The 26,831-nt window shown below is 34.7% G+C and overlaps 1 protein-coding gene across 5 annotated transcripts in view; it reads right to left on the bottom strand.

Moving 5' to 3' along the window:
* Positions 1 to 22,782: 22,782 nt before the first annotated feature.
* Positions 22,783 to 26,831, bottom strand: part of LOC127868899 (IQ domain-containing protein E-like) — a 49,793-nt gene continuing 45,744 nt past the window's right edge. For all 5 annotated transcript variants that reach the window (XM_052411038.1, XM_052411040.1, XM_052411039.1 and 2 more), the window contains one exon: positions 22,783 to 25,605. In XM_052411038.1, the coding sequence (XP_052266998.1) occupies positions 25,528 to 25,605 (78 nt within the window). In that variant the 3' untranslated portion in view covers positions 22,783 to 25,527. The remainder of the gene's footprint in view (positions 25,606 to 26,831) is intronic.

Here is a 26,831-nt window from a genome sequence, read left to right as displayed (position 1 = left end):
TGACTAGGCTGCGAGATTTTATAGCTTCGCTGGTCACATATTAATATTACATTAATTTATCCAAAAAAGTATTACATTTAACATGCTGTTGATTAACCTCGTTTTGAAATAAAAGGAAACCGCATTTCCGCATTCAAAAATATACTCTTTTTTTTACTTTCTTGTTAGTTATTTTAAATAAAAAATTACTATATTGCAAAAAATTAATTCTCAAAGAGTTCAGAAGATTAATATAAATAATGCTGATTTTGATTTTAACTCAAACTGACAATGTTTGTGTCCAACCAAGCGGGAAACATGTTGTTATATTAAAAATGATCTTTTGCAAGATTTCATTCTTATATGGAACAAAGGGGCAATTAGCAATCTGATAACAACCAATGGTCCATTTGGCTTGTTTGTACGCAATCTGATGACTTAATATGCTCCAGTAATGTATCAGACCAGATTTCATTCTAAAAAGATAAGCACAGACTACAATTATAGTGTCAGTTTTGAAATTCGCCACTTTTAAAAATGTGTCGCCACTGTAAAAAAATGTCGCAATTTGCGACAGTGGCGATCGGCAGCAAAACCCCTGCTGTAACATTAAAGCAAGTTTATGACATGTTCATGTCTTTAGTATTAAGTGTAAATGCAGAGTGTATTCCAGTTTCATAAAGATGTTAAAAGATGTTAAACACTTCTTAACGTCCACTACACTAGGCCACTCCAAATTGATATGTTGGTCGTCGGATTTGCCGCACCTTTTTTTTTTTTTAATGGAGAAAAAAAATAATTTACCGCTCGAACTCATTTTTGAGTCCTTCTGTAACCATAGCGCATGTTGTTGTTTTTAGTTGTGTGTGTGTTTACGTTCGAACATGCAACTTTAAGCAGATACCGTTTAAGCATTTTCAATTTCAAACAACATCGGGAAACAGGACGTAAGATTAAAAAAAATACTTTTGCTTCATTAAATGGGCATATGGACGGTATTCAAGTGAACGCAAAATAAACATAAAATCATTTATTTAGTTTGCGATTTTGATTGATTCAATCGATTATATTCGCTAAAATAAGCATTTTGTTTGCGAGTGTGATTGCGTCATCGATTTTATTCGCAAAAATAAGTATTTAGTTTGCGATTCTGATTGCTTCAATCGATTATATTCGTTAACTTACCTATAAAATTACTGAAAATAAAAACACAAATAATGTTAAATGAAGAGTCAGATGGTTTATGCATATAATTGCATATTATTATGTAACTGAGAAATACCACGTGTATCTGAAAAATGCAAAGGAAAAATAATACGCCCACATACCTACCTTTTTGGCGATGTTTTAGCGGAAAAAAAATATTTATATTAAAAATATTGGAGGAGAGGCAATAAAAAGTCATTTCCTGTCATACTGGTCATGAAGAAATGGAGGCATCCAAAGATGGGACTGCTCGCGCTTTTAGATGGATTTCACACGATTTCAAATGATTACCGATACGATTATTTCATTTAGTTTTATCAAAATAAGTTATATTATTATCTTTAATTTATATTGAGTCATGACTTTGTTTTATTGTGCCCGGATTTTAGTTTATTCTTTCAACACTGCTTCCGTGTTGCTTACTTTGAAGATCGTTTTGTCAATAATTTTATTATAATCATCGTCATAAAAACACAACCTTTCCATTTTAAAGACTGACGTACAAAATGAAAAGAACAATATTATTTCCCCCAGGTAAACTAGCATACAGCATGGGACACTAAACACACATGCATACATATTACAGTATGAACCTCGGTCTGGGAAATTACAAGCAGTAAATGCATATTACAACACATTTTATACGCTTCACCATAATAAGCTTTTACATTACAATATAATCACAATTTGTGTTGAAAAAATATTTGACAAAACATGAATTCTTATGCCTCTTATCACAACTACAGGTAAAGATGTAACAATCGTTGCCATTCGGTGCTTCGACGTATATCATTGAAATACTTAATTTCAATTAGAATGGCAATTTAAGGACAAATACGATTTTATTGCTTTAAGAATGGGTCTACGTTGGTTCATTTTTCAATTATTAATTACATTTTGATCAAAACAAACATGAAGTTCAATGGTATAATTGTATTAGCATTCCCAAGTATAAAAGAAGGCATATTCAAAAAGTTCGAAAATGGTCGCATACACAAAGCATTTCTGCTAATTTATTCTCATGCTTACATTCCCAAAATATTTGGTGGATAGTTTTACATTCAGTGTGACACAAAGTGCATTTGGCTGAAGTGGCATATCCAGTTTTAAATAAGAAGGAGTGAATACCTATGATTCTATGTATTATTATGTATTGAAACCACTGTAAATCGCGTCTTGTGCAACATGAAAAGGCCTATACAAAATATTCCGACATTCTGTTGCTTCAATATGTATATAAATAGTCGACCATTTATCTAAGCACACTGACAAATACTCATTTTGAGTACGGTAATTATTTCATAAATAGGTTTTTTACCCTTTTTGTTTTCTATGATGGACCGTAGGCTTGTTGGGATACACGGCCTCATAAAGCACATGTCAAAAGAGCTTTTGAGCTTCATGTATGTTTTACCTGCATAAATTATTCCTTAGAAAAATAAATAGTTCGAATTGAAGCAAAATACATTGCAAAATCATCATAATTGTAAAAGGTTAAAAGTTCCGAATTGTGCATCAAGTCGCCGAAGAAATTTTTAAAACCATGATTTAAACAAATACACTTTTGTTACCAATTGCTATGCCTGGTTTACAGAATTATGGATTTTAAAAACAACCAAACTGATTTTGAATGGTTCTTTTCTACAGCGTTAAAATGTATACGTTTTCTATTCCCAGTGGCAATGTTACGGTTCCATGAGCACCTCAGAGAACTGACGAAACAAAACTGATCAATTATCTTTAAACCTCATTCAGAATACTATGTTAGTAAAATAGCTTTGTTAGCGTATGGTTAACCATTCGTCACAAAATTAAAAAACCCATTTCATTAATCTCTGTTAAAAGATTATGTGGTGGAATTGGCAAGGAAACACAGAGATGATTTTACAACGGCAATGCTTAGGATGTAATGACTTGAATTCTGCCTATTTAAGTTAAAATTTATTCACCAGTTTCGTAAATAAGGCGTTAGTTTTCACTACATTGTATTTAGTTTTATAAAAACAAATTAACGGTAAATGTGAAATTTTAAGCCTAGCATGTCAAAAGTTTGTAGTGATTTTTCCGATTTAATCTCCATCTTGTTTAAAGGGGCCTTTTCACAGATTTTGGCATTTTTTTAACTTATTCATTAAATGCTTTATATTGATAAATGTAAACATTGGATCGTAAAAGCTCCAGTAAAAAATCAAGAAATAAATTAAAAAAAGGAAAAGAACGTTGCCCGGAGCAGGTTTCGAACCAGTGACCCCTGGAGTCCTGCCAGAGTCCTGAAGTAAAAACGCTTTAGCCTACTGAGCTATTCCGCCGAGTACACATCTTGACGTATTTTATACCTTATATAAGCAATCTTCGTAGTTTTACCAAATTTAACGACAAAAACAGAACTCTCCAAATTATTCAATCGTTTCGCGTTGCAACGCTTTATAATTTTTAGGTTTTAAAATCGTCAAAAGATGCATAAAATGGCTATATTAGAGCATGGTTAATGTTCAGTATTACTGTTTCCTCACAAATATCATAACTAAAACGAAAACTTATGAATCTGAAACAACTTTTTTCAATTTTGTCAATTTACCAAAGCGTGAAAAGATCCCTTTAAAGATTTTGGAGCTAAACTTATTCTAACCTATCCAGACTTTGTCGAAATTAACTTTTAACTCTGATTAGTGTGTGAAGTGTAACAATACATCAACAGTTTCATGGAGATATTCTACAGAGCCATCCAGACGTATATTAGTGTCGTGGGCAAATTGTGACAATATGTATTCTATGTCATTGACTTTGATGCCCTCAATTTAAGGATTTGACCCTAGTTATATAGATCATGTTTGAGCGCATACCTTTTGAAATGCAATTAATTGTATCTTACGTTTAAGTAACGGATACATTTCCACTTATAAAAGCATAATTTAGAGCTCTGCAAACAAGTGCCAAATTTTGGCCTTAAAGCATTTACAAAGTCAATGTAATACTGTATGAACCAGTTTTTTAATATTTATTTGCTTTGTTTTTTAAACAGTCGAAGCCTTTTTTTATTTGAATGGTCCTTCTAAACTATTTTACTTTGCTCATGACAGTTTCGGAATGTGTATGTCATCAACATAACTATTTGCATCTTCATCTAACACGTTTACAATTTGAGATTTGCATAGGTTTTATAGTAAAAATGAGTTTCTTTTGAAAAACCGGATTGGTTATCTGAAAGATCCGTTTTTATTCTGAATCTGAATCTGTTTATTTGTGATATAGGCCTCCGGCCCCTGACACATATACATATATATTACAATTCATGCAAGACAATGGTGTGTGCACAAATGGTTGGCATATTATTTAAACATATAGTCGAGTGGTAAACAATGCTTAACAATAGCATGCTAAAACACTATACAGTAATTACATGTAGTAGAGCAAAAATATTCACATATTTCATCCGAAACACGCGCATGCCCGCACGCACGCACATTCACACATGTATATAGTTATATTCATTTATATGCATACATACACATATACAAATGTTATTGAGTATATATACGATATATAACTATAAACCCTGCATATAACCTACAAAGATCTAGAAGCCAGCGTATAGGATTCTTACAAGTAGTAATAGCTGAAATTAGGTTATATAGGTAGGGCCTACAGTAAATTGACAGAAATTGTATACCGAGTAGTATGACTATCGAAACGAAATATAGGGCTTACTCGGTAAGAGACTACATTTTAAGCTTAAGAACACTTTTACATTCATTTGAAAATATAGCGTAGTCCTGTGGCAAACCTCTAAATTAGGTTATATTAAAGTTTAAGAATTAATTTTCGCGTTTCAAGTGCTTTAACAATGTAATAAGCAGTTTGTTTAATTGTCTGTTCATTTTTGCTTGACAGCATTATAAACAATTTATGCATATTTGGGTTTATGAAAAATTAACGTTGTATATATGTTTTTCGTATATCCTGCAATACAGGGCACTTGAGTAGGAAGTGTAATTCGTTTTCTATTTCACCAGTATTGCAAATTGGACAAAGTTGATGTTCTCTTGTTATACCGCGATATCTGCCTGTTTCGATTTCTATCGGAAGGGTTCCGGAACTAAGTTGGGCAAAACTGCGCCTAAATTTGCGCACACATAGGATGTCTAAGAATGATTCGTGTTCGTATTGTGACTTAATATGTTTATATAATTCAAGTTTGGGAGATGTATTAACTATACTCCACCAGTTCTGTAAGTATTGGGACTTAGCCCTTTCTCTAAATTCATTTATAAATTTTTGTGGGTTTGGGACATCCTGGTTCATCCAAATGTAATGAAATCCATTTGTGCTAAGTAAGTTCTTAATTTCATTGGCCCAATTAAAGTAGAGACTTATGTTTGTGTTCAACAAGAAATTATAGCATTTTTTACGTATCTGGTGTCGGGCATGCTTATTATTTTCAGCCAGTATTTAGGCATCGAATTTGTGAAGTTATTACAATAGGGTAGCGAACACAATCTCCGAGGCTCGTGATATTTGATGTTTTTTCACCAACACAAAGGTACCTTTTGCAGGCATGTCGGTGGACCGATTCGATACATTGAATTTCTTTAAAACCCCAAATTTCACTTCCATGTCATAAAACAGGACTTATTTTACTGTCAAACAGTTTAAAGAAGACCGAATTAGATAGTTGACCATATTTATACAATGACGATAATATGCCATTCATGGCACGCTTCCCCTTAATTGCATTTTCGCTAGCCATTTTACTTAGCGAAAGTGAAGGAAAGAAGCAGACACCAACGTAGGTAAAGGACTGAACACCGTCAATTAAAGTACCCGCATAACTCCAGCGTTCATTCATAACTGGTTTACCCCCCTGGTTTATTAATAAATTGGTAAAAAATATGTATCGTATAATTGTACTTTACACGATTACAAAACAGTTTCGAAGTGTTTTTTATATATTTATTTCGAACCCATTCAGCTCTAAACCTAATAACAAACCCTTTAAATGTACATAATACATTTGTTTAGTTCTGCTTTCAAAATATAAATATTTTTAATATTTTCATGTTAGAGATTTTTTCCAGTTTTTATATGTCGAGTTTAAGTTGAAGTTTACGATATAAATTTTGTCTTGTAGGAAATGTTAACTATAGATTTGCCTCTTATCTTCATAAGAAAAGTATCGATACAAATTCGATCATCAATCGTGCATTGAATGTTTTGATATTTTATATAAAACACTTTATGACAATTATAAAAATGGGGACCATGTATTGTTGACTTATTTTGATAATTATTTTTATTTATTATGTTTAAATAGTCGACACTATTATTATGCTTCAATAAACCTTTGCCATGGTTTAAGTTTTAAGACATTTTTACATTTGATTGAGTGGATTGGAAGCTTGCCAGAATATTTTTATTGAGATATGCTGGAAATGAAAGTGTTGTAAGAAGAAAAAACAAGCCTAGCTTTTTGTCTCCATGTGTATCTTATTAAAAAAGATATTTAACTCTCGGACAGTTTGCATTCTTCAATATGCTTTATAACCGCTTGTCTTGTTGTTTTTTATTCACAGGTTTATAGCAATCCTAATCCAGTGTCGGGTCTAAAACATAATTAAAATCCTCTTAAATAAAGAAATAATCATTACCAATGTTATCATTTTTTTTCAGAAAAATATTGTTGAAAAAGTCCGGAAAATCAATGTATGGCTCATAGATAGTACACATGCCTAGTCTGGTTTCTCCTTCATCTAAATCCAGACAATCAAGTTTCCTTGGTCATCATGATAAACATGATCTACCTTTTACTCAAGTTTCTTTGTAAAGACAATTGAAACACATAGTGAATTGGAGGAAAAATTACACATTAAAGAGTCCGCCCAATTCTGAGTTAATAGTTTTATATAGATCGCAAATAAAATGTGTATCTATAATACAGAAAATGTCGCAATTCGTATCTTTAAAATACTGAAATACTTTTTTTCTTTTTGCCATGGATGCCTGTGCAGTTTAAAGGTAAAAATATTTTAGGTGAACACATTAACAAGAAGCATGACATCATAAAAATGTGGCAAATTTTAATAAATATTGTCGAATAATGTGTTTCATCCGCATAAAATAGTTTGCCGCCATTGTGTTAAGATTCCTGTTTCTGTTTGGTAGTTGTTACTATATCCACTACGCCAAAGCGACCAAGCCAGCTTTGAATTTCTGAGGCCAAAAAAGACCACAATAGAACAACAATGTATGATATAAGATTTAACAACTTGGAAGATACATACGCATTGTGTTTCATCCAGATACAAAATACATGTAATTGTTATGCCTAAATAGTTACTGTTTTTAAACCTTTACAGTGTTTGTATACACAATATTGCCCTTATATTTATTGATTCATTATCATACATGGTTATCAAATCAGCGTTTGCCAGAAAAAGGTAAGCAGCTTGTTTCAAATCAGTTAATGAACGTATAAAAAAAATATAATAAAAATCGTTTTCATAAATAACTGCAGAACAAAATGTTGATAATTTAAAGTTATATTACATATGGGCCGCGCTCTGTGAAATGAAGGTTTAATGAATGTACGTAAAGTGTTGTCACATATTAGCCTGCGAAGTTCGCACAGGCTAATCAGGGACGACACTTTCCGCTTTTTTGATAGTTTTCCTTTAAAGAAAGTCTCATCTCATCAAAAATCCAGTTTAGGTGGAAAGTGTCGTCCCTGATTAGCCTGTGCGAACTGCACAGGCTAATCTGGGACGAGACATTACGCACATGCATTAAACCTCTTTTTCACAGAGCACGGCTCATATTTAATCCATTTAAAACACATTTTGCAATAGAACAGTTGCTGCAAAACCCAAGATTTCTAAAAATAAAATATTTACATATAATTATATTATACGTATCATATGTACAAACGGTCCAACTGCTTTCATGTTGAAGATTCGACGAGATGCGGAATTTTAATCGTATACCCTGGATAATAAATATACAAATAAATATACATGATCTCATTAACACCTCTATACATCCATTGTCCACACAGAACACAGTGTTATATCCGACGCTATACATGCTCGGGCAGCGAGCAACAATTTGTATCAGGCTGAATTATGAGCCTATTGATTTTACATATAGACCGTATCTCAAAGAAAATAGCAGCTTGAAGTTCTTCCGCGTGCATGCACACGTTAAGATACTATTGAAAGCGGTCTGGAAACTATGGCAACGGACGCCATACACTAACCAGTTTAGGCAGGAGTTTAAGAGGCCCAGAGTTGATTACCAGCCCTTCGCTATTAGTAAGGAGTCGCTGCTCGCGGAATCGGGTATGAACGCAACCAGGCAGTAAGATCCCCAAACAAGACGAAGAAGCCGGAAACCATTAGCATGCTGCTTGTGTGACGCATCTCTCTACATATGCGCTGGTGATCTAAGGCATGTTCAAAGTTTCGAAACTTTCGAATAGCTTTTCGTGCAATTCGAGCAATCACAATGAAGAAGATTGTTCTCGCCAACAAGCATACGATGATAACAACGTGGAACCCGATGATAAAGCCTTCGTGAAGTACTGTGCGGACCTGACATCTTCATCCGCCTCCGGCGATAGTCCAACCATTGGACTAAAGTTAGCAACTATGATTATTACCCATTCGGAATCAATGAGTACAGTCAAGTTACCATTACCGGATCATTACCCATAGCGGATCACTTTGATGTTCAATACTTCGTATCGCGATAAATCGTTGGCATTTTTAGATGATTGTTTGCACACAGCATCTTCAAGGCCTGTTCTTTAAAACGCGTTGATAGAGTCAGAAGCGGAGCTATTCTTTGTAAAACATTTCGGTATGTTTTGCTGACCTGTACACAGGCAGCAGTATCATAAATTTGCCCCCCCCCCCCGAGACCCTACCCCCCCCCCCCCCCCCCACCCCCCCGAGCTTACCCCAGAGGTTCCAGATTGTTAAATGTACACCTATTGTGTATGGTTTGACTTTTCAACAACGAATATTGACAAAAATACACAGTTTTAAAAAATAACCCTCGTATAGGGATTATATATACACAAGCCTTGACAAGGTATGAAACGCACTATATGCCTATTGCTGAAAGATTGTGGAACACTGGACGTGACCTTTTTCATCGAAAACACACATGTTCCCATGCAGTTGCCGACAAAATGCAACTGGATTCGTTATAAGACAGTAAAAGCAACGAGATTACCCTACTAACCGATCTCCTGCTCGGCTCATAACTTTAATATTCATTTAAATTCGACTTTTTCCGCTACATGTCTGTGTTTTGCTGTCATATTTTGTCGATCGAATGCTCGGTTCTAAAACGCAATATCATTGGCCAACACAATGAGAACAACCAACCAGATGACGCGTTATAAAATTAAAATGGTGTACATGTGTAGATGAAACACCGAGTGACATATAGCGAGAAAGTCAAATTAAATTGAATATTAAAGTTATTAGCCGAGCAGGAGATCGGTGTTCAAGATTTTCCAACACCTTAAATGAAATGAAGAATAAGGGAAATAACGGATCAAGCGAGATATAATGCGTATTGATAATATTTTATATTACAATATATGCAAATCTTGATTATTTCAATAAATAATCTCAATCTTAATGTTTTATTTATGTTCAATGTTCAATATCGATGATTAGATATGATTCAAACAATTTACATTGTTTATAAGATGCCCATATCTTTTCGATCTATTTAGGATTTTCAAAAGATAATTCACACAAGAACGTCAAGATACAATATTACATATAGAAAACAATTAATAACAAACAATGAATATAATTTATAACTGGCAATGCTACTTGGTCATTGTAAACAACACAGTTCATGTTTCAAGAGTTCAAATAGCGTGTTAAATGCCATACTGAATGGTTTCGATTAAGTGTGGATATGGCTACAACTGATCCGTTAATGCATGAATTCTGAGGCGAAAAAAGGTATCAAAAATACATTTTACCAGCGCTTAAAAGTAAGACTATGCTCTAAAACAGTAAGCAAATGTAATAATTAATCAAACTGGTGTAAAAGACGTCTCAAAAAATTTAATGCTTTTCACCAAAAAATCTTTATTACGCTACTGATCCGGTAATGGTAACTTGACTGTATATGCAACCGTCTCTTTGTGAATCGCATGTGGTACTGAAAAGGGTATAATATGGCGACAAACCGTTCTAGCGAAAGCAGGAACAAGTTAACCACTGGTGCATCTACGCTGATGTACTGTATATAAGACACACTTTCCAGATGAATTTGGGTGAGCTTGGGAACACATATGATGTTTTACTCGCAATCTCCATAGGTAGAGCTACAAGGCCCACGAGAAGATCGGCTAATGCCAGATTACAAACCAGGATGAAGGGCTTCTCCCGCCGAAGTCTTCGGAAGCGAGCAAAATACATCAGAATTAGTGCATTGCCACACACTGTAGGGATCTTTAGCAAGACTGTAGTTGCGAATAAATACCAATAATAGGCACGAAAAAGAGTCTCCTGACCTTCAACAAATCTTCCATAGTACTCGTGTATCCGTTTGCTGGGTGAAATAATTAAAACCATGCTTGCTAAAGTAGTGTTCATGTTACTTGTCTGGTTATTTTCTAATGACAAAATGTTTTAGACAGTTCTATTTTGCTTTTTACGTCTCCATAATTGCAAATGGCTTTGTCAATACACTTTAGTTCTTGCAGGGGCGTATAAATAGTAAAGGAACATGAATAGGCTCAAAATGTCCAGTGTTTAGAAACACGCAACTACCAACAACATATGATTGGGCTTATACTATTCATTTTAAACCCGGTAGGTTTAACGAGTGCATGCTTACTAATAGTATACTGAAAAGGACACGAATGTTGTTTGAATCGTGCTGTATTTTTGAAATACATGTAATTGTATATATTTTTCGATTTTTCCAAGACGTTTTATTTCTTGTCTGAGATATGAAATGTGAAAAAATACGCTGAATAAACATTAGTATCAGAATGAACAAATAAGTTCATACAAAGTAACAGCGTTAATGGACTTTGGATTCTTTGCATGGTGTGAGATCTGAGGTTTGTCGGATAGTGTCTTGAACAAGCGGATTGTTGAGATCCTAGCCAGTATTAAAACATTCGTCTTTGGCAATATGAGGCAGTTATGTATGTTTTGTTTCAAGCTGTCCATTTGCTGACTGAATTCATGACTGAAATACAGCCTACGAGCATGTGGATCGGCATTTGCACCCAATTCAAACCGTGTAAAATAGACATCACCATCATATCTAATTCTAGATAAAAACATTGTGTCAAGCTATGCAATCAATGCGCACATAAACGACATGATGCTTGAATACTGTAGAACATTTCTTTTCCGACCTTCCAAAAATTCTTGGTCACATTGGATAGAGAGGCTCTCCGTACCTGGACAGAGATTGTGAATTACCGGATGATGGTTATACGGCGGAGCACGAATATGGGACAGAATAATTGACTTTGACATTTTATTTTTGCGCCAAGGATCACTTCCCTCCCAACCCCGGTGAACAGCTATTGCGTCATCCCTTGACCGTTTCCAGAATGGAGCTGTATCCGGTATTGATGACTTGAACATCAATAGGTTTGATACAGTCCAGTTACGAAGCTCGGCATTTTGCATTAAATCGTCTTTTACATGTATTCTAGTTGTTTCAAAGGCATCACTTTTTAGAGTGAGCTTTGTCTTTTCCCTGCTATGTTCTCGTTTAATCATGCTATGAACTAGAAATTGAAGCTCAGTATTGACCATCGCTCGTTTTTGTGCACATACCCAATACAGGTAAGCAAACTTGTAGCTACCTGATTTATTTTTAATGCTACGAGGACGTTCTTGGTGTGGCGATGCATCACCAGTGAGGAAGACATCCGGTAAAGCCATTTGGAGGTATCCGTGTCTATCCTCAGCTGTTCAACGGGATTGTGAGGAAGGAGTTCCTTGGCGCAAAAACAAAATTCCAATGTCAAGTAACAATGTCAAGAAACACGTAACCTCAACTTCACTATTCCTTAGACAACTGACCTCAACTTCACTATTCCCTATACAACTGACCTCGAATTCACTATTCTATGAACAAGTTGCTCACTTTCGTTTTTCACTTTTGACCTCAATTTCACCATCTTGTAGACAATTTGCCTCAACATCCCATTGACTATCAACCTCAACTTCACTACCGGTATTCTTTTGAATAGCTGCCTCAATATTATTCTAATGGCCTCAACTTCACTTTTTCCTAGACTTCTTGCCAAACTATTCCCTAGACTTCTTGCCTTACTATTCCCTAGACTACCAACCTCATCTTTACTATTCTTTTCCCTATGTACATGTATCTCTTTATTCCCAATTACCAACTTCTATTCCTTTATTCATCAAACTTCCGGCATCCACATTAAAATTTCATTGCATGTCTACCTCAAATTAAGTATACCCTTATCTACTGACCTCATGTTCACTGTTCTTAGACTAACGACCCCAACATCACTTTTCCTTGGACTAACTATGTCCACTTCACTATCCCCTTGTCTGCTTACCTCAACTGTTCTAATATTTCGTCAACCTTTGCATTTGAATTTCAGATTTATCAAAGGTATAACATCATCAATTATCCTTTTCGATGACAATACTTTTCCTGAATCTTTTAAATGATTGCAATCAAAACAATCATCTTGTTCATTCTCCTAATCATCATGATTTTTATTATCAACAGCATTAAACATTATCATCATTTTTTCACTTTAAGAGTACTTGGTATCAATAACTATATAATCCTTGGTATTTTCAGAAAATTGAAAGTTTCATGCTTGGAAAATATCAATATTTATTTATTTTTAGAACAAATCGCTTTTGCCCAAATTTTCGTGGTCTGAATCCGTAATTATTTAATGTAAGTAGGTTTCTTCAAGGCCATATATTTCATCCGAAACACCTGCAATGTCCGGTACAAAGTAACATGCATTATTTTCAAACAAAGTTTACAGGTGTATTAAACCGCAGAGCTCTAGATAAGGATTGAGTATAAAGGGTATTTTACCCCCTGATATTATTGTTAAAGGGTATTTTACTCCTTAGTTTCAGCCATAAAGGGTATTTAGGAATATTGAGGGGTATTTACGTTTTCCATAGAAACCTGACATAGTACATGATGTGTTTCATCTAGAAATATATTTATTAGTTGTTATTAATTTATGCAAACATAATAAATTTTAAATGATGATATGAACAGACAACTTACATGAGTTGTATCTCTGTCTTGATTGGTTCATGTAGTACAATTAAACTAAGTTATGGCACTGCTTGTGCAATTGAAAATAAAGTCACACTGCCTGTGGTATATGTAGGTTAACTTAAAACATCTAAAACGTAATAACTTGAACTTGTTCTTTTCATAGTCACTCATCTGAACTTGTCTTCACTTTCTTGGCCCGGGGCTTATACCCCTGAAACAATCTTTTCTTTCTCCTCTTTTTATCTTTCAGCCAGACAAGTACTGCATTAGATGGGTCATATGATCCCACAGGGACCTGGTACATGTTCATGGCAATCAGCAGGTCAAGATTCTCTTCTTTTAGAGAGCTTCGAAACTTATTTTTCAGTCTGTTTTGTGTGCTGAAACTTCTTTCACATTCCACACTGGTAACTACCATACACAGGCCTATCTTGCACAGCTTGGCAAACTCGGGTAACCCGGTGCTCTCATGAATCTGGATAACTCTATGGCAGAGTGCTTTTGTTGAAAGATCCTTGTAGCAACCCATTATCATCCCATTCAATCTTGGCCATTCATCAAGCAACTTGTTTTTGTCTAGTAACTTGCTTATCTTCGTTTTCTCTTCTTCAGTGCCAGTTTGTAAATCTCCCCTAACAACGGTGACCTCCTTATCTTCACCATACAACTCACTCAAAGTCTCCAAAGCAGCTACACACTCACTTGATTCGGAACTGTTGACTATTTGTGGATTCAGGACAAGGCTTAAGTTCCTGAACACCTCACTGTCACCCTTTCTTAACCGATGTTTAATGTTTTTTTCCAAACATGCCACATATTTTTCTCTTAACTTGGCAAATGCATGATCAGAATTGTCCTTGTAAGTCAAGATATCTTCACCATTCAATGATGCACATGTTGTACCATCTTCTTTGGTCCCTATTTTAATGCATGCTTTCATTTCTTTCAATCTCTGTCCATCATTGACATTTAAATACTGAAGTTTACCCAAAAACCCGTCTACATGAGATTCTGTTTCACTGAACTGAAGAGACTGTTCTTGGAGCCTTTTACTCAGGATTCCTAGTTCTTCATGAACGTCCAACATGAAAGCTACCATAAGTACAGTTTTGTACTTGATGAAATATTTTAGCAGGCCATTTGCAACTGCATTGCCTTCGACAGCAAAGCAAGATAGAGTAGCACAGACTGAGTTGTAACTGACGTACACAGCTTCAATTGCATTTTGTAGCCCAAGCCATCTTATGCTGTGAGGTTCCTTTAATGTTATCTCTGGTTCATCGAGTACCTTTTGCATTTGTTTTAACTTAATTGTGCGATTGCTAGATCCACTCATAAAAGCATACAGTGCACTGATTTTCGCTCTGAATGTTACAAGTTTTTCTTCTTTCTTGATTGCATCTGATACCGAGAGATTTAAGCGATGAGCCATGCAGTGTGTCTGTACCACAAACGGAGCATACTTAGATTTCAATTGCACCCCTACACCAGTATGCTTACCCATCATCACAGAGGCTCCATCTGTTGCTAAGGAAACAATTCTTGAAGTGTCCAGATGTTGTCTGTTCAGGTATTCAACTAAGCAGGCAACAATAGAGTGGGCCTTTCCATCTGATAATTCAACATTTCCTAAGAATTTAGTAATTGTCACCCCATTTTTCACATATCTAATGCATATAGATAGATGTTTCGTTACCGTGATGTCTGTGCTTTCATCAATCATAATCGCATAAAACTCTGATTCAGAAATCTCTGACACAGTATCTCTCCGTATAACAGTGCAGATACACTTCTGAATGTCTGAAATTGTAACCCAACTCAAGTTTTGATACAACATTCTACAACCATTTATTTTCTGCAAATCAAGCAAGCTGTTAACTTTTACAGAAGGGAGTTCTTCAATAGCAGCATAATACACTGTCCGAAATAATTTAATATCTGCATCATCTACTGTTACCTCAGGTTCCTTTTCATCTTCTGAGTTGTCAGAATATTCATTGACTGCATTTGCCAGTTCTTTCTCGGCAGTTTGATGCTCATTGGACTTGTTGTGTCTGTCAATGCTGTTTCTTTGAATGTTTGTTGAACCTTCATTTGCCCAGATACTTTGCACCTTTTTATCAGTGCAAATTTTACACGTGAGTCTTATTTCTGGACCTTGTTTATTTATTAATAACCAGTGATAATTTTCTTTCCATGATGTGATGGTTTTGTCCGACACTTTGTCACCAACATGATGTTTGGGCTTTTTTTCCGACTTTTCAACCGCTGTGATAATCAAATCGCCTAGAATTATTTTTACAATCCTAGAAGAATCATACGAGTTATCCCTATTTACATATTGTAACATACTGTTAGTTCCTGCAGGAGCCAATGTTCGCTTGAAACGACCCTTTTTCGAACCTGCAACACGATGGGCCGCCATTCTAATTTTGATTACAAGTTTTTTTTTTTGATTGACTTACTAACTAAGGTTAACTTACACTAAACTGGATTATCGGTTAAACCGTTTACGCACAATAATCGATTATAAATACGTACCGAGATTTGTATTGCGTAATGCTACGTACATGGGCCGATTTTTAAAGCGTTTTTTCAATTTTTCAATGCGTAAATACGCAGATACGCATCTTATCTAGAGCTCTGATTAAACCTCACTAATGTTGATATGCCTGAGCCTGATTTACCTACTGATTTTTTACCGCAACGATTATCGGCGGATATGCAGACGAATTCGTTCGGACATAAACTTCTTACGCTTTGTAAAGAAAATAGTGTTTTTATTGCAAATGGGCGTTTAGAACCAGGGCTTAATACATGTTATAATTTGTGTAGAAACACTGTCGGTGCAAGCACGGTTGACTATGTGATTGTTAATTACAATATGTACTCGCGTATAAGCTCTATGAATGTACTTGATTTGACCGAATTCTCTGATCATTGCCCGATTGATTTTACTTTACTGTGTGATAAATGCTTATCAACAAACCAAGGTCATAGCTTTATAAAAATTGATTGGAAACAAAATAATGTAGATTTCTTAAATCATACTTTGGAAGATAAAAGATTAGTTTTCGACGAAATAACAAATAAATTGCTATCGGACCGTGACACTATTGATAACTGTGTAGACGCTTTATCGAATATAATCTTCGATATCTCTTTTCAGCTTAACGGTAAAACTGTACACACAGGCAGTAAACAGGGTAAAATTAATCGCGTGAAAAAATCATTGTGGTTTAACGAGGATTGTAGACTGAACAAAAACGAGTTTTATGATTGTAAAAGAATTTATAAACGTTATCCTTGTGACGCGAACAAGATTAAATTTTTAGATTCCAGAAATAAATATTGCCACGTTAAAAGGGAGACAAAACGTACATTTTTTAATAAAGAAAAGCATACTTTAGCTAAACTAAGCAAAAACAATCCAAAACATTTTTGGCGATATATAAACAAATATAAAAAGAAAAATGTCTCAAACAGTAATGGGATCGACATGGATCAATTTTTAAACCATTTTAAACAATCATCAAATACTGCACATAGCAGTACATTTAATCCTAATGACACCTATGACTTGAATTTGTTGCCATCTATTGAAACGCTTGATTGTGCATTTACTGTAGAAGAAGTGAAAACAACGATATCTAACATGAAGCGTAATAAAAGCTGTGACTTGTTAGGCAATGTAGCCGATTTCTTTATTGATTCTAATGATTTTATCTCACCATATCTTACTAAAATTTTCAATTATATTTTCGATCGTGGTATTTATCCAGTTTCTTGGTGTAAAGGTGCTATCATACCAATTTTTAAAAAAGGGGACAAGAAAGAGCCTTCCAATTATCGAGGAATCACACTTGTTAATATAATTTCTAAAATATTCTCATTATGTCTACGCAACAGAATCAATTGCTGGTGTGAGGGAGAAAATATGTTTAATCCTTCTCAATTCGGTTTTAGAGACAAACGTAGTACAAGCGATTGTATTTTTATCTTACATAGCATTATACAAAATGTTCTTTTGCAGAAACATAAGTTATATTGTGCTTTTATTGATTATGAAAAGGCTTTCGATACAGTAATCCACGAAGCATTATGGATTAAATTAATTGAATCAGGTCTCAGTTGCAAAATAATAACAATGATAAAAAGTATATATGCAAATGTTAAGTCATGTATAAAAAACACACAGGATATGTCGTACTCCGACTTCTTTGATGTATCTCTTGGTGTTAAACAAGGAGAACCCCTGTCGCCGCTACTTTTTATATTGTTTATAAATGATATTAAAGATTGTATAAATGTTCAAAATCTGTCAAATGCAGATTTGCATCTGCTATCTGTCTTTATGTTGATATTTGCTGATGATATTGTATTATTTACTACTAACCCAGTAAGCCTTCAGAACCAACTTAACAATTTATACCTTTACTCTACTAAATGGGGTCTTAAAATTAATATAAATAAAACGAAAATATGCATATTTGAAAAACGAAAATGCAGGTGCAACTACACATGGTCAATAAATAACGAGAACCTTGAAATTGTCAACAGTTTTGTATATCTGGGTATAAAATTCCTTTACACGGGAAATATGTCTAATACTGTAAAAATATTAAATGAACAAGCACTTAGAGCATATCATCATCTTGTATCTATTTTTGGCCGTGTCAAATTAGATGTCAAAACCAAACTAGCTCTATTCGATGCATTAGTAACACCAATCATACTTTATGGTTCTGAAGTCTGGGGCATTTATGACAACCCTGATATTGATAAATTACATTACAAATTTTGCAAAAATATTCTTTGTGTAAAACAATCTACTTCTAACTATGCTGTTCTTAGTGAATTGGGTAGATTCCCTCTAGCCGTTTTATGCAAACTTAGAGCATTACGTTATTGGATGAAAGTCGCAAATAACCAAAATTCATTATTGTACCAAGTTTTTATGGAACAAATGAATGTTTTAACCAATTTCAATTGTACGAAAAATAATCTATGGTGTCATGCTTTGAAGTCAACTTTAGACAATCTTGGTTTGGGTTATACGCTTTATTTATCTGATTTCACGTGCGACATTTCTCACATGGTAAACCAAAGATTAAAAGACCAATTTGTTCAAGAATGGAGCGATACTTTAGCTTCTCAGTCCAAAATGGAAATGTACTTGAAATTTAAAAAAAGCTTCGAATATGAAAAATACCTTGATTGTATATCTAATGAAAAGTTAAGAATCCAAATGAGTCAATTTCGTCTAAGTTCCCATTATCTAGAAATAGAAGTTGGCAGATATAGTAGGCTGTCCCGAGAAGAACGCAAGTGTAAACTCTGTAACCAAAATGTTTGTGAATCCGAATATCACTTTTTATTATGTTGTCCATTATATAATGATTTGCGTGTAAAATATAATGTCAGGACACCATGGCCTTCCATAAGTAAATACATATTAATGATGTCTTCCAAAAATGTCCTTAAGTTAAAAAGCATTGCGAAATGTTTAGTTGAAGCGTTCAAACTTAGATGTGATACTTTAAATCATCTAGCTGTTGTATAATTGCATGTTAAAAGACATAACTGTATTTAATAGTCAAACATATATGTTTTTGATTGTCATATTTGCTCATGTTTAAATGTATTATTGCATGATTCCCTGTCTTGGCCATATTTCTATTGTATATATGTTCTTGGCCAAAGGCAGAATGCCGGATTGCCAATAAACTTTGAAACTTTGAAACTAATGCAATAGTTATAGCTTTGTAAATGGCATCTGCTAATGGCATGAAAACCAAGAAATAAAGGAAAACAACTATGTCATCGGTAAATCAATAAAGATGTTGGGCCCCAAAGTGATAATTGATTAATATTAAGTATGATAGTCCAGTTAATACATAACGATCTCCCACACATTTTCAGTACTATTATGCATTTGATTCACACACCAGGCACATTTTGTCAGCAATTGTTAATCTATTTATTTTTATTTAGTACTTTCCGTTGTTATCTTACATTGATAAAAAGAACACTAAAAATGAATCAAACACACAATAGCACATATATTAATGTCTTTTATCGTTTAATGCAGATGTCCAATGGATTTAGGAGAACGAACCTAATTGTGACTGTTTTCGACACCCTCTGAGACAACTAAATTGCATGTATGTGAATGTGAATTGTGTATCCGTGTACCCTCCATCTCGATTAGTTTATGCATCATACATTTGCATTGTTGGATGGTGCGTGTGCACGATATGCATATCCGTAAAAAAATTGGACCATCTTATCTGTATCGAATCCCTCGCGGACAGGTTTTATGGGGATAAAGAGTGTGTGTACAAGTATTTCGAAGTTCATGAGGTCCTCCCGCGACGAGGCTGTATTGTGTGAGGACCCGGGGTGTGTTCAAATATTTTCACCGGATACACTGACTAGACTCGCGAAAATTGGGACGAATTGTTAATTATACACGTGGCTGCAATTTCCAGCTAATTAGTTGTTACTGAGAGATTTTCAATTTTGGTGTGGTCGTTGATTTTGGAGAAGCTGGAGTACCCGGAGGAAATTCCAAATGTCTGGTATTGTGACCAATAGTCAAACACAGAATCTTCCAGGAACGAGGATTGAAACCGGGTCGCCGAGGATTGAAGCGTAACAACCACTGCAAAACCGGACAGCCAACAAATACATGTGGATTCAGTTATTCAACGGACGCTTTATATACTGAATAAGATAACGAAAAAAAAATGCGTGATAAGCAGACAAAATTAGAGTACCGGGGTATTTATGTTCTGCAGTAAAGATATTGTTAAATGCTAGCAAATTACAAATAATTTATTGAATTTGTAAAATACAGTAGACTCTCTGTAAACCGGACGGTCTCGGGACCGTCCTGATCGTCCGGTTTTTCAAGAGTATGCGTATTGCCGAAATATACATGGTATGCATTGTGTACAGCATCACATAAAAATAAAACAAACCATATACAAACCATATACATTTACATGTACCATGTGATAACTGTACACAGGTACTGATGATGTTAATTGCATTCTTAAAAGATGTGTTTTTAATCGATTCAAAGCAAAAAAATCCATTTCTTCAAGGTGTCGCCGACCGTTGACTTCCCGATCTTGAAGCGCTCGTCGAGTGCCTTCAGAGATGGTTTTGGTTGAGCAGTTGATTCCGTGATGAGCTTTATCTTATCCTCTAACGTAAGCTCTACGCGTCTGCGTTTAGCTGGAGGCTGCGACATTTTAGATGCGTTCGAAATTAGTTTATCATATGCGATAATAAATAATTAATAAAACGATCGAGTCAATCACTTTTTGGTGTTACCGCATGTCTATTATAAACATTCACAGTTTGTTTTACATTACTTTATCGGACTCCCATAGCGCGGTAACGACTTGACACTTTTATGGTATGTTTAATCCGATTATCGATAATTGCGCGAGCACAATGTGTGACACCGCACTCGCTGTGCTGACTAGGTATTGTTATTTTCACGCATCGGGCATCTTGAGAATTTAGACCGTCCGGTATACTCAATGTATTTTACGTTGAAAATGACCAAATTTACGGAGATACCCGTCCGGTTTCCGGTTTTCAGAGAGTTCGGTTTATTCAACATTTTTTAACAAAGAAATAGAAGGAGAGAATACGGGACTGGCCCGACCGTCCGGAATCGGGAGAGTTCCGGTATTCAGAGAGTTCCGGTATTGGCAGAGTCTACTGTAGCAGTCTGGTATTTAAACGTAGTGATATTAGCTAGGTTACTGCTATTTAAAAGTAGTGATTTTTTCGATGCTCTAGGCAAAATCGATATTACAATTAATAAGTTACCTCGTCCCTTTTGAAATTTAATATCCAAAATCAAACAGAAAGAAAGCACGAATGACGCTTCGTGAAAATTGGCTTCCGAAAAGAAAAGTTGCGAACATTGATTTGGACTCATAAAAACGTAGCCAAGAACTGTATACGACATGACATGAACATGTGATGACAATTAGGTGCGTGAAAGGTACAATCGCTTGGGTGTCCGCACAGCTTATGGTCTCACTACTCGGAATATCGCATGGCGTCCGTGTTGCATCCGAGCAGAGGCTGTGCGGCCCAATGAGATTGCGTGACAACGATTTCAATTTAAAAACAATATAAACAATACAAACCCGCCTAGTGCTTGATGTTAGCGGCAATGTTTGACAGACACGACACAACTGAAGTGTTACTTTTATGTGACAGAGTTTCCTTGTTTAGTTGTATTACGTGGATTCTTATTAAGTTGAACGTTTAACTACGACATTTATAATGTTAATATGTTTGTCGGTGGTAAATTCCCAGGTGAAATCAAGATACTCCGTCAGTGTCTGTTCCGTTAATCGGTAGCTTTTGTTAAGTTAAAACAGAGATTAGACGAGTGCGAAGAAAATTGTGAAATTACTGGGATAAACGTAGCCAAATTAAATGTCTTAATTAAAATTTATTGTGACGCCGAGCATCGCTGTTAAATTTCAATACTTTTTTATCCTTTTTGTACTAAATGATTTACGGTAACTGATAGTTATTGGCTTAAAGCGTTGCATATTTCACTCGGGATTTAGGCTATGCGGTGAATCAACAAATATACAGTTTAAATATTTCTATGGTTTCAAAATTCCAATTTATAAGAAGCATTAACACGTAAAAAGACACATACGAGTCCGTATGGAATTTTTAATTTCAAGGAAGTCTTTTTAAATGAAAAATCCAGTTGAGGCGGAAAGTTTAGTCCCTGATTAGACTTTGCATACTGCCCATGCTTACCCTGGAACGACACTTCACCCACATGTATTAGGCCCAGTTTTCCCAGAACGTGGTACAAATGAGTCGTGTTCTGAGAAAACTGGGAATAATGCATGTGTTTAAAGTGTCGTACAGTCCGCACAGGCTAATCAGGGACGACACTTTCCGCCTAAATTGGATTTTTGCTAAGAAGAGACTTCATTAAAACGAAAAATGTCATAAAAGCGGAAAGTGTCGTCCCTGATTAGCCTGTGCAGACTGCACAGGCTAATCTTGGAAGACACTTTACGGACATGTATTAAGCCCAGTTTTCCCAGAACGAGGTTTAAATGTATGAACAACATTAATTGTGGGGTTGTGCAAATAGCTAGAATGTTGCTCTTGTCTGTTTGTAGACATCAATACTTATGTCTGAGAGACAAATCATTTGGAATCGATGGCTATCTGGTTTCTGTAATAATGTGTACAAAATTGCGAGGAAGATCATTTCAACAGTCCATATAATAACTTATTGTAAAAACTCAAAGATTCATGTACGAAGAAATAATGTAAATTTATTTACAAATAAATATAAACAAGATCTACAGATAACATGAGCAATAAACATCAGTTACAAAATACAACCTGTTACCTTACAATTTACAATGTTGTTGTTACTTCTTGAGAAATTAATATATATTTTATGTATGATGTTATTTATAAAATCAATTTAACACTATCATTATGAGACAAACTTATGAGACTTTATTTGAAACTGTTCAAAGAATGAAAAATGTGCAATTCCACTGTGGATGTTCATTGTGAACCTACAATTATCAACAAATGCATTTCGTTGAATTTAAAGTGTGAGACTTGATTTTAAAGCAATACTAAAAACAAGAGCACCGCATAACAGGTGCCATGCTCGGCTGCGAAAGCTTGAAAGCTTTTTTTATTTTTTATTTTTAGAGGTCACAGTGACCCTGACCTTTGACCTAGTGACCCAAAATGGGTGTGGCGTGAAGAACTCATTAAGGTGCATCTACATATGAAGTTTCAAAGTTGTAGGTGGAAGCACTTTGATTTTAGAGGCAATGTTAAGGTTTTTGTTAAAAGTTTTATATTAGAGGTCACAGTGACCTTGACCTTTGACCTAGTGACTCAAAAATGGGTGTGGCATGTAGGTCTCATCAAGGTGCAACTACAAATGAATTTAAAAGTTGTAGGTGGAAGCACTTTGATTCTAGAGCCTATGTTAAAGTTTGATATTAGAGGTCAGTGACCTTGACCTTTGACCTAGTGACCAAAAAATGGGTGTGGCGTGTAAAACTCATCAAGGTGCATCTACATTTGAAGTTTCAAAGTTGTAGGTGGAAGCACTTTGATTTTAGAGCGAATGTTAAGGTTTTAGCACGACGCCTACGGCGGACGTCGGACAAGCTGGCTACGACAATAGCTCGGGTTTTCTACGAAAACAGCCTCGCTAATAATGTAAATTTGTTGAAAAATGTTAGTGCTGGATTTAAGTTGGATAATTGTTCTTATATAAAAGGCATTATATATTTTTTAAATAAAGACAATAATGTTTATCTAAGAATGACCATGGTTTTAAAGCTAACCTTTAGATCAACAGACAAGATTAAGTTGCAGCTTTCAGTGACAAGTGAGCATTCATGTAGGAAAAAATATAATACAATTTACTCCAACAATAACAGGTGAAAACATGTCAAACAATTATGAAAATAATCTATCTATCATACAAAGAGAAAAATATGAAAAAAAATCTGAGCAAACTATTTTAGCAATATCATCTTGTCAATAACTAAAACTGATTGAAATTAAAGGACATTTTCCTTTCATTCATTACATGATCCATAAACCATATGTTGCCAGCGTAGCTCCAGCCCAGTCTGGTCAGTAGATACACAGTCTGCTATAAAGTCATGAAGGCTTAGTGGTCTCATTACCAGACAGGTTAACTTCTGACCACACGGTGTGGATACCCAGGCTGGACTGGTGCAAAGCTGGATGCATACTGCATAAGACCCATATTCACATTGCGCAGGTCCCATTTTCACATTACGTGGGTCCCATTTTCACATAATGTGGGTCCCATTTTCACATTACATGGGTCCCATTTTCACATTATGTGGGTCCCATTTTCACATTACGTGGGTCCCATTTTCACATTACGCGGGTCCCATTTTCACATTACGCGAGTCCCATTTTCACAGTACGCGAGTCTTTATAAAACAAGATTTGAACAAAACTAGCAGGCACATGATTTACAAAGTAAACAAACAAAGAAAATAGTATTTAATTATATCTGAAACAACCTTAACCTCAAGGGTGTGTTTAAATATGCATGAAGAATTGCACAAAAAATATATCACAGCTGCAGCTGCTACAAGAGGGAGCAAACAAATACATAATCATGTCATGCTGAAGAAGAGTTAACTTTGTCTTCAAACAAATTATAAACGACAGAAAAATAAAGTTAATCAAGGCAATATAACATGTTGTCTAAAAATAAATTGCTTTCTAATTGTTCATGAGAACTAGAAAGGTGTAACAGACTCTGATGCACTTTAACACATGTTTTGACACAGACAAATCCTCATTGCATTGGTGTCAAACTTCTATTAACATAAATATGGTGAGTAACAAATGCATTGTTATTGAATGTGCATAATTTTAATTTTAAGTATATGCAAAACAATGGTTTTGTTGTGATATTTCCATAAATTTCTTTTTCTTTATGAGGATTTGATAAATTAACTGGTTGAAAATCAGTATAAATGCACCTTAAATTCAAAAGTCTACTGGTAACCAATCTGGTGGTTATTATGCCTTAAAACATTTGAGCAGCATCATGCAAAATTGGATCTTATGCCATATGCAGGCTGTGTAACTCCAGACCAGACTGCGCTATGTTGTCAGCTACTGAGACCACAAAGCAGAATCAGTAGGTCCTGACCAAAAAGCATGAATGCGCAGGCTGATCTGAAACTATGCTAGCCGCATAAATCATAAGAACCATGCTCATGTAATTCGTATATTGGAAATTTCCTTAATATGAGATATGCTTTCTACTTTCTACGCATAAAAAATAATTTAGAATACATTTCTATATTAGGAAATTTGTATCCAAATGTTGCTTTTTTAATCTGAGAACAAGTACATGGCTTATTCTGGGAATTGTGCTCAACCTACACAATATACATTTACTAAACATTGATTTTGAAAATAAGCTCATCTTAATGGGGCTGCAGTGCCCCTCCCCCAAGCCATCAATTTGCTTCAAAAATCGTCGTCATCATCATCATGGCCAACGTGAGATGAAGAATATTGCTGACGACCACTGGAAGAACCTGTGCTCTGAAAAACATAACAAATAGCACTAAACAAAGTCCTCAAAATGCGGAGAGACCCAAGTCTCATACATAAGTGCAGACCTGGGCCCTACGGCTAGACTTAATGCATGAAACAATAAAACATAGCAAATGAACACTTGAGCTTTAAAATGGTCAGTTCAAAATGCATGGTCAAGTGATATCACTTTCAACAAAAGTGCTGTATTTTGACCCTTGACCTAAAAGTTTGACCTTGACCTTGAAGGCAGCCATTTGATTCTTTATAAGTCATGTGGTCTCATATAGCTTAAAAATGGTGCCAATTTATTCAATGCAGTCAATTGATAGAGTGAACAAGTCCCATTAGATCTCTCGTCTAGGTGACCCAATTAGCACTTACAATGTTATTATATATGCAGATTTTTTTCCTAAGGGAAAGAAAGGAAAGGTATATTTATAATAGACATAGAATATAGAATGTCAGAATTTGCCAATGATACATCTCAACTATTTGGCGGATCAATATAATCTCTTAATTGTACATAAGAAATGCTTTATCAATTTTCAAGTGACACTTGACTTAACATAAACTATGAAAAAAAGCTAATTTAATTTGGATAGTTTGGATAGGCTACATGAAATATAGAACTACAACAATAGAAACAAGATGCAAACTTACATGCGTACTTTTAAAGTTCTTGAGATAGTGTTTGATATAATGTAGAAAATGGAAAGCATTGAAAAAGTAATAGGAATCGTTGAAATATAACTCCACTAGGAAAGATAACCAAATAATTGCTTCTACCTTTACTTACTCCCTTTTTTGTAAAACTACCACTTCCAAGAACAGACCCCATGAAAACAATATATCAATAATTTAATGACTTTTAATATGAGCAGGATAAAGAAAAACAAGAAATTAATGATATATATTATAATATATAATACATTAAGGTTGATTAAATATAATAGATATACAATTGTTTAAAAACAATTGAAAATATCATCGCTTAATAGATCATTGTCAGGTGAAGGAATTAATGATTATTCAATGGTATAATCTTAATAGATTTTAAAACATATATTTAATACTGGTAAATGTATGCCTAGAAAATATGTTTATATATATGAAACAAAAATTTTACTCGATGTCTGGGAAAAACTATATTTGTATATTGAAAAACTGCCAATTATAAATTGTGATGATATTCTGGATATGCCTCTATTAATGATCATAATTTTAACATCAAT

Source organism: Dreissena polymorpha, chromosome 2 (assembly GCF_020536995.1).
Source record: "Dreissena polymorpha isolate Duluth1 chromosome 2, UMN_Dpol_1.0, whole genome shotgun sequence".
Lineage (NCBI taxonomy): Eukaryota > Metazoa > Mollusca > Bivalvia > Myida > Dreissenidae > Dreissena > Dreissena polymorpha.
The sequence above is the reverse complement of the archived record's forward strand: the minus strand, read 5'-3'. Positions and strand labels throughout refer to the sequence as shown.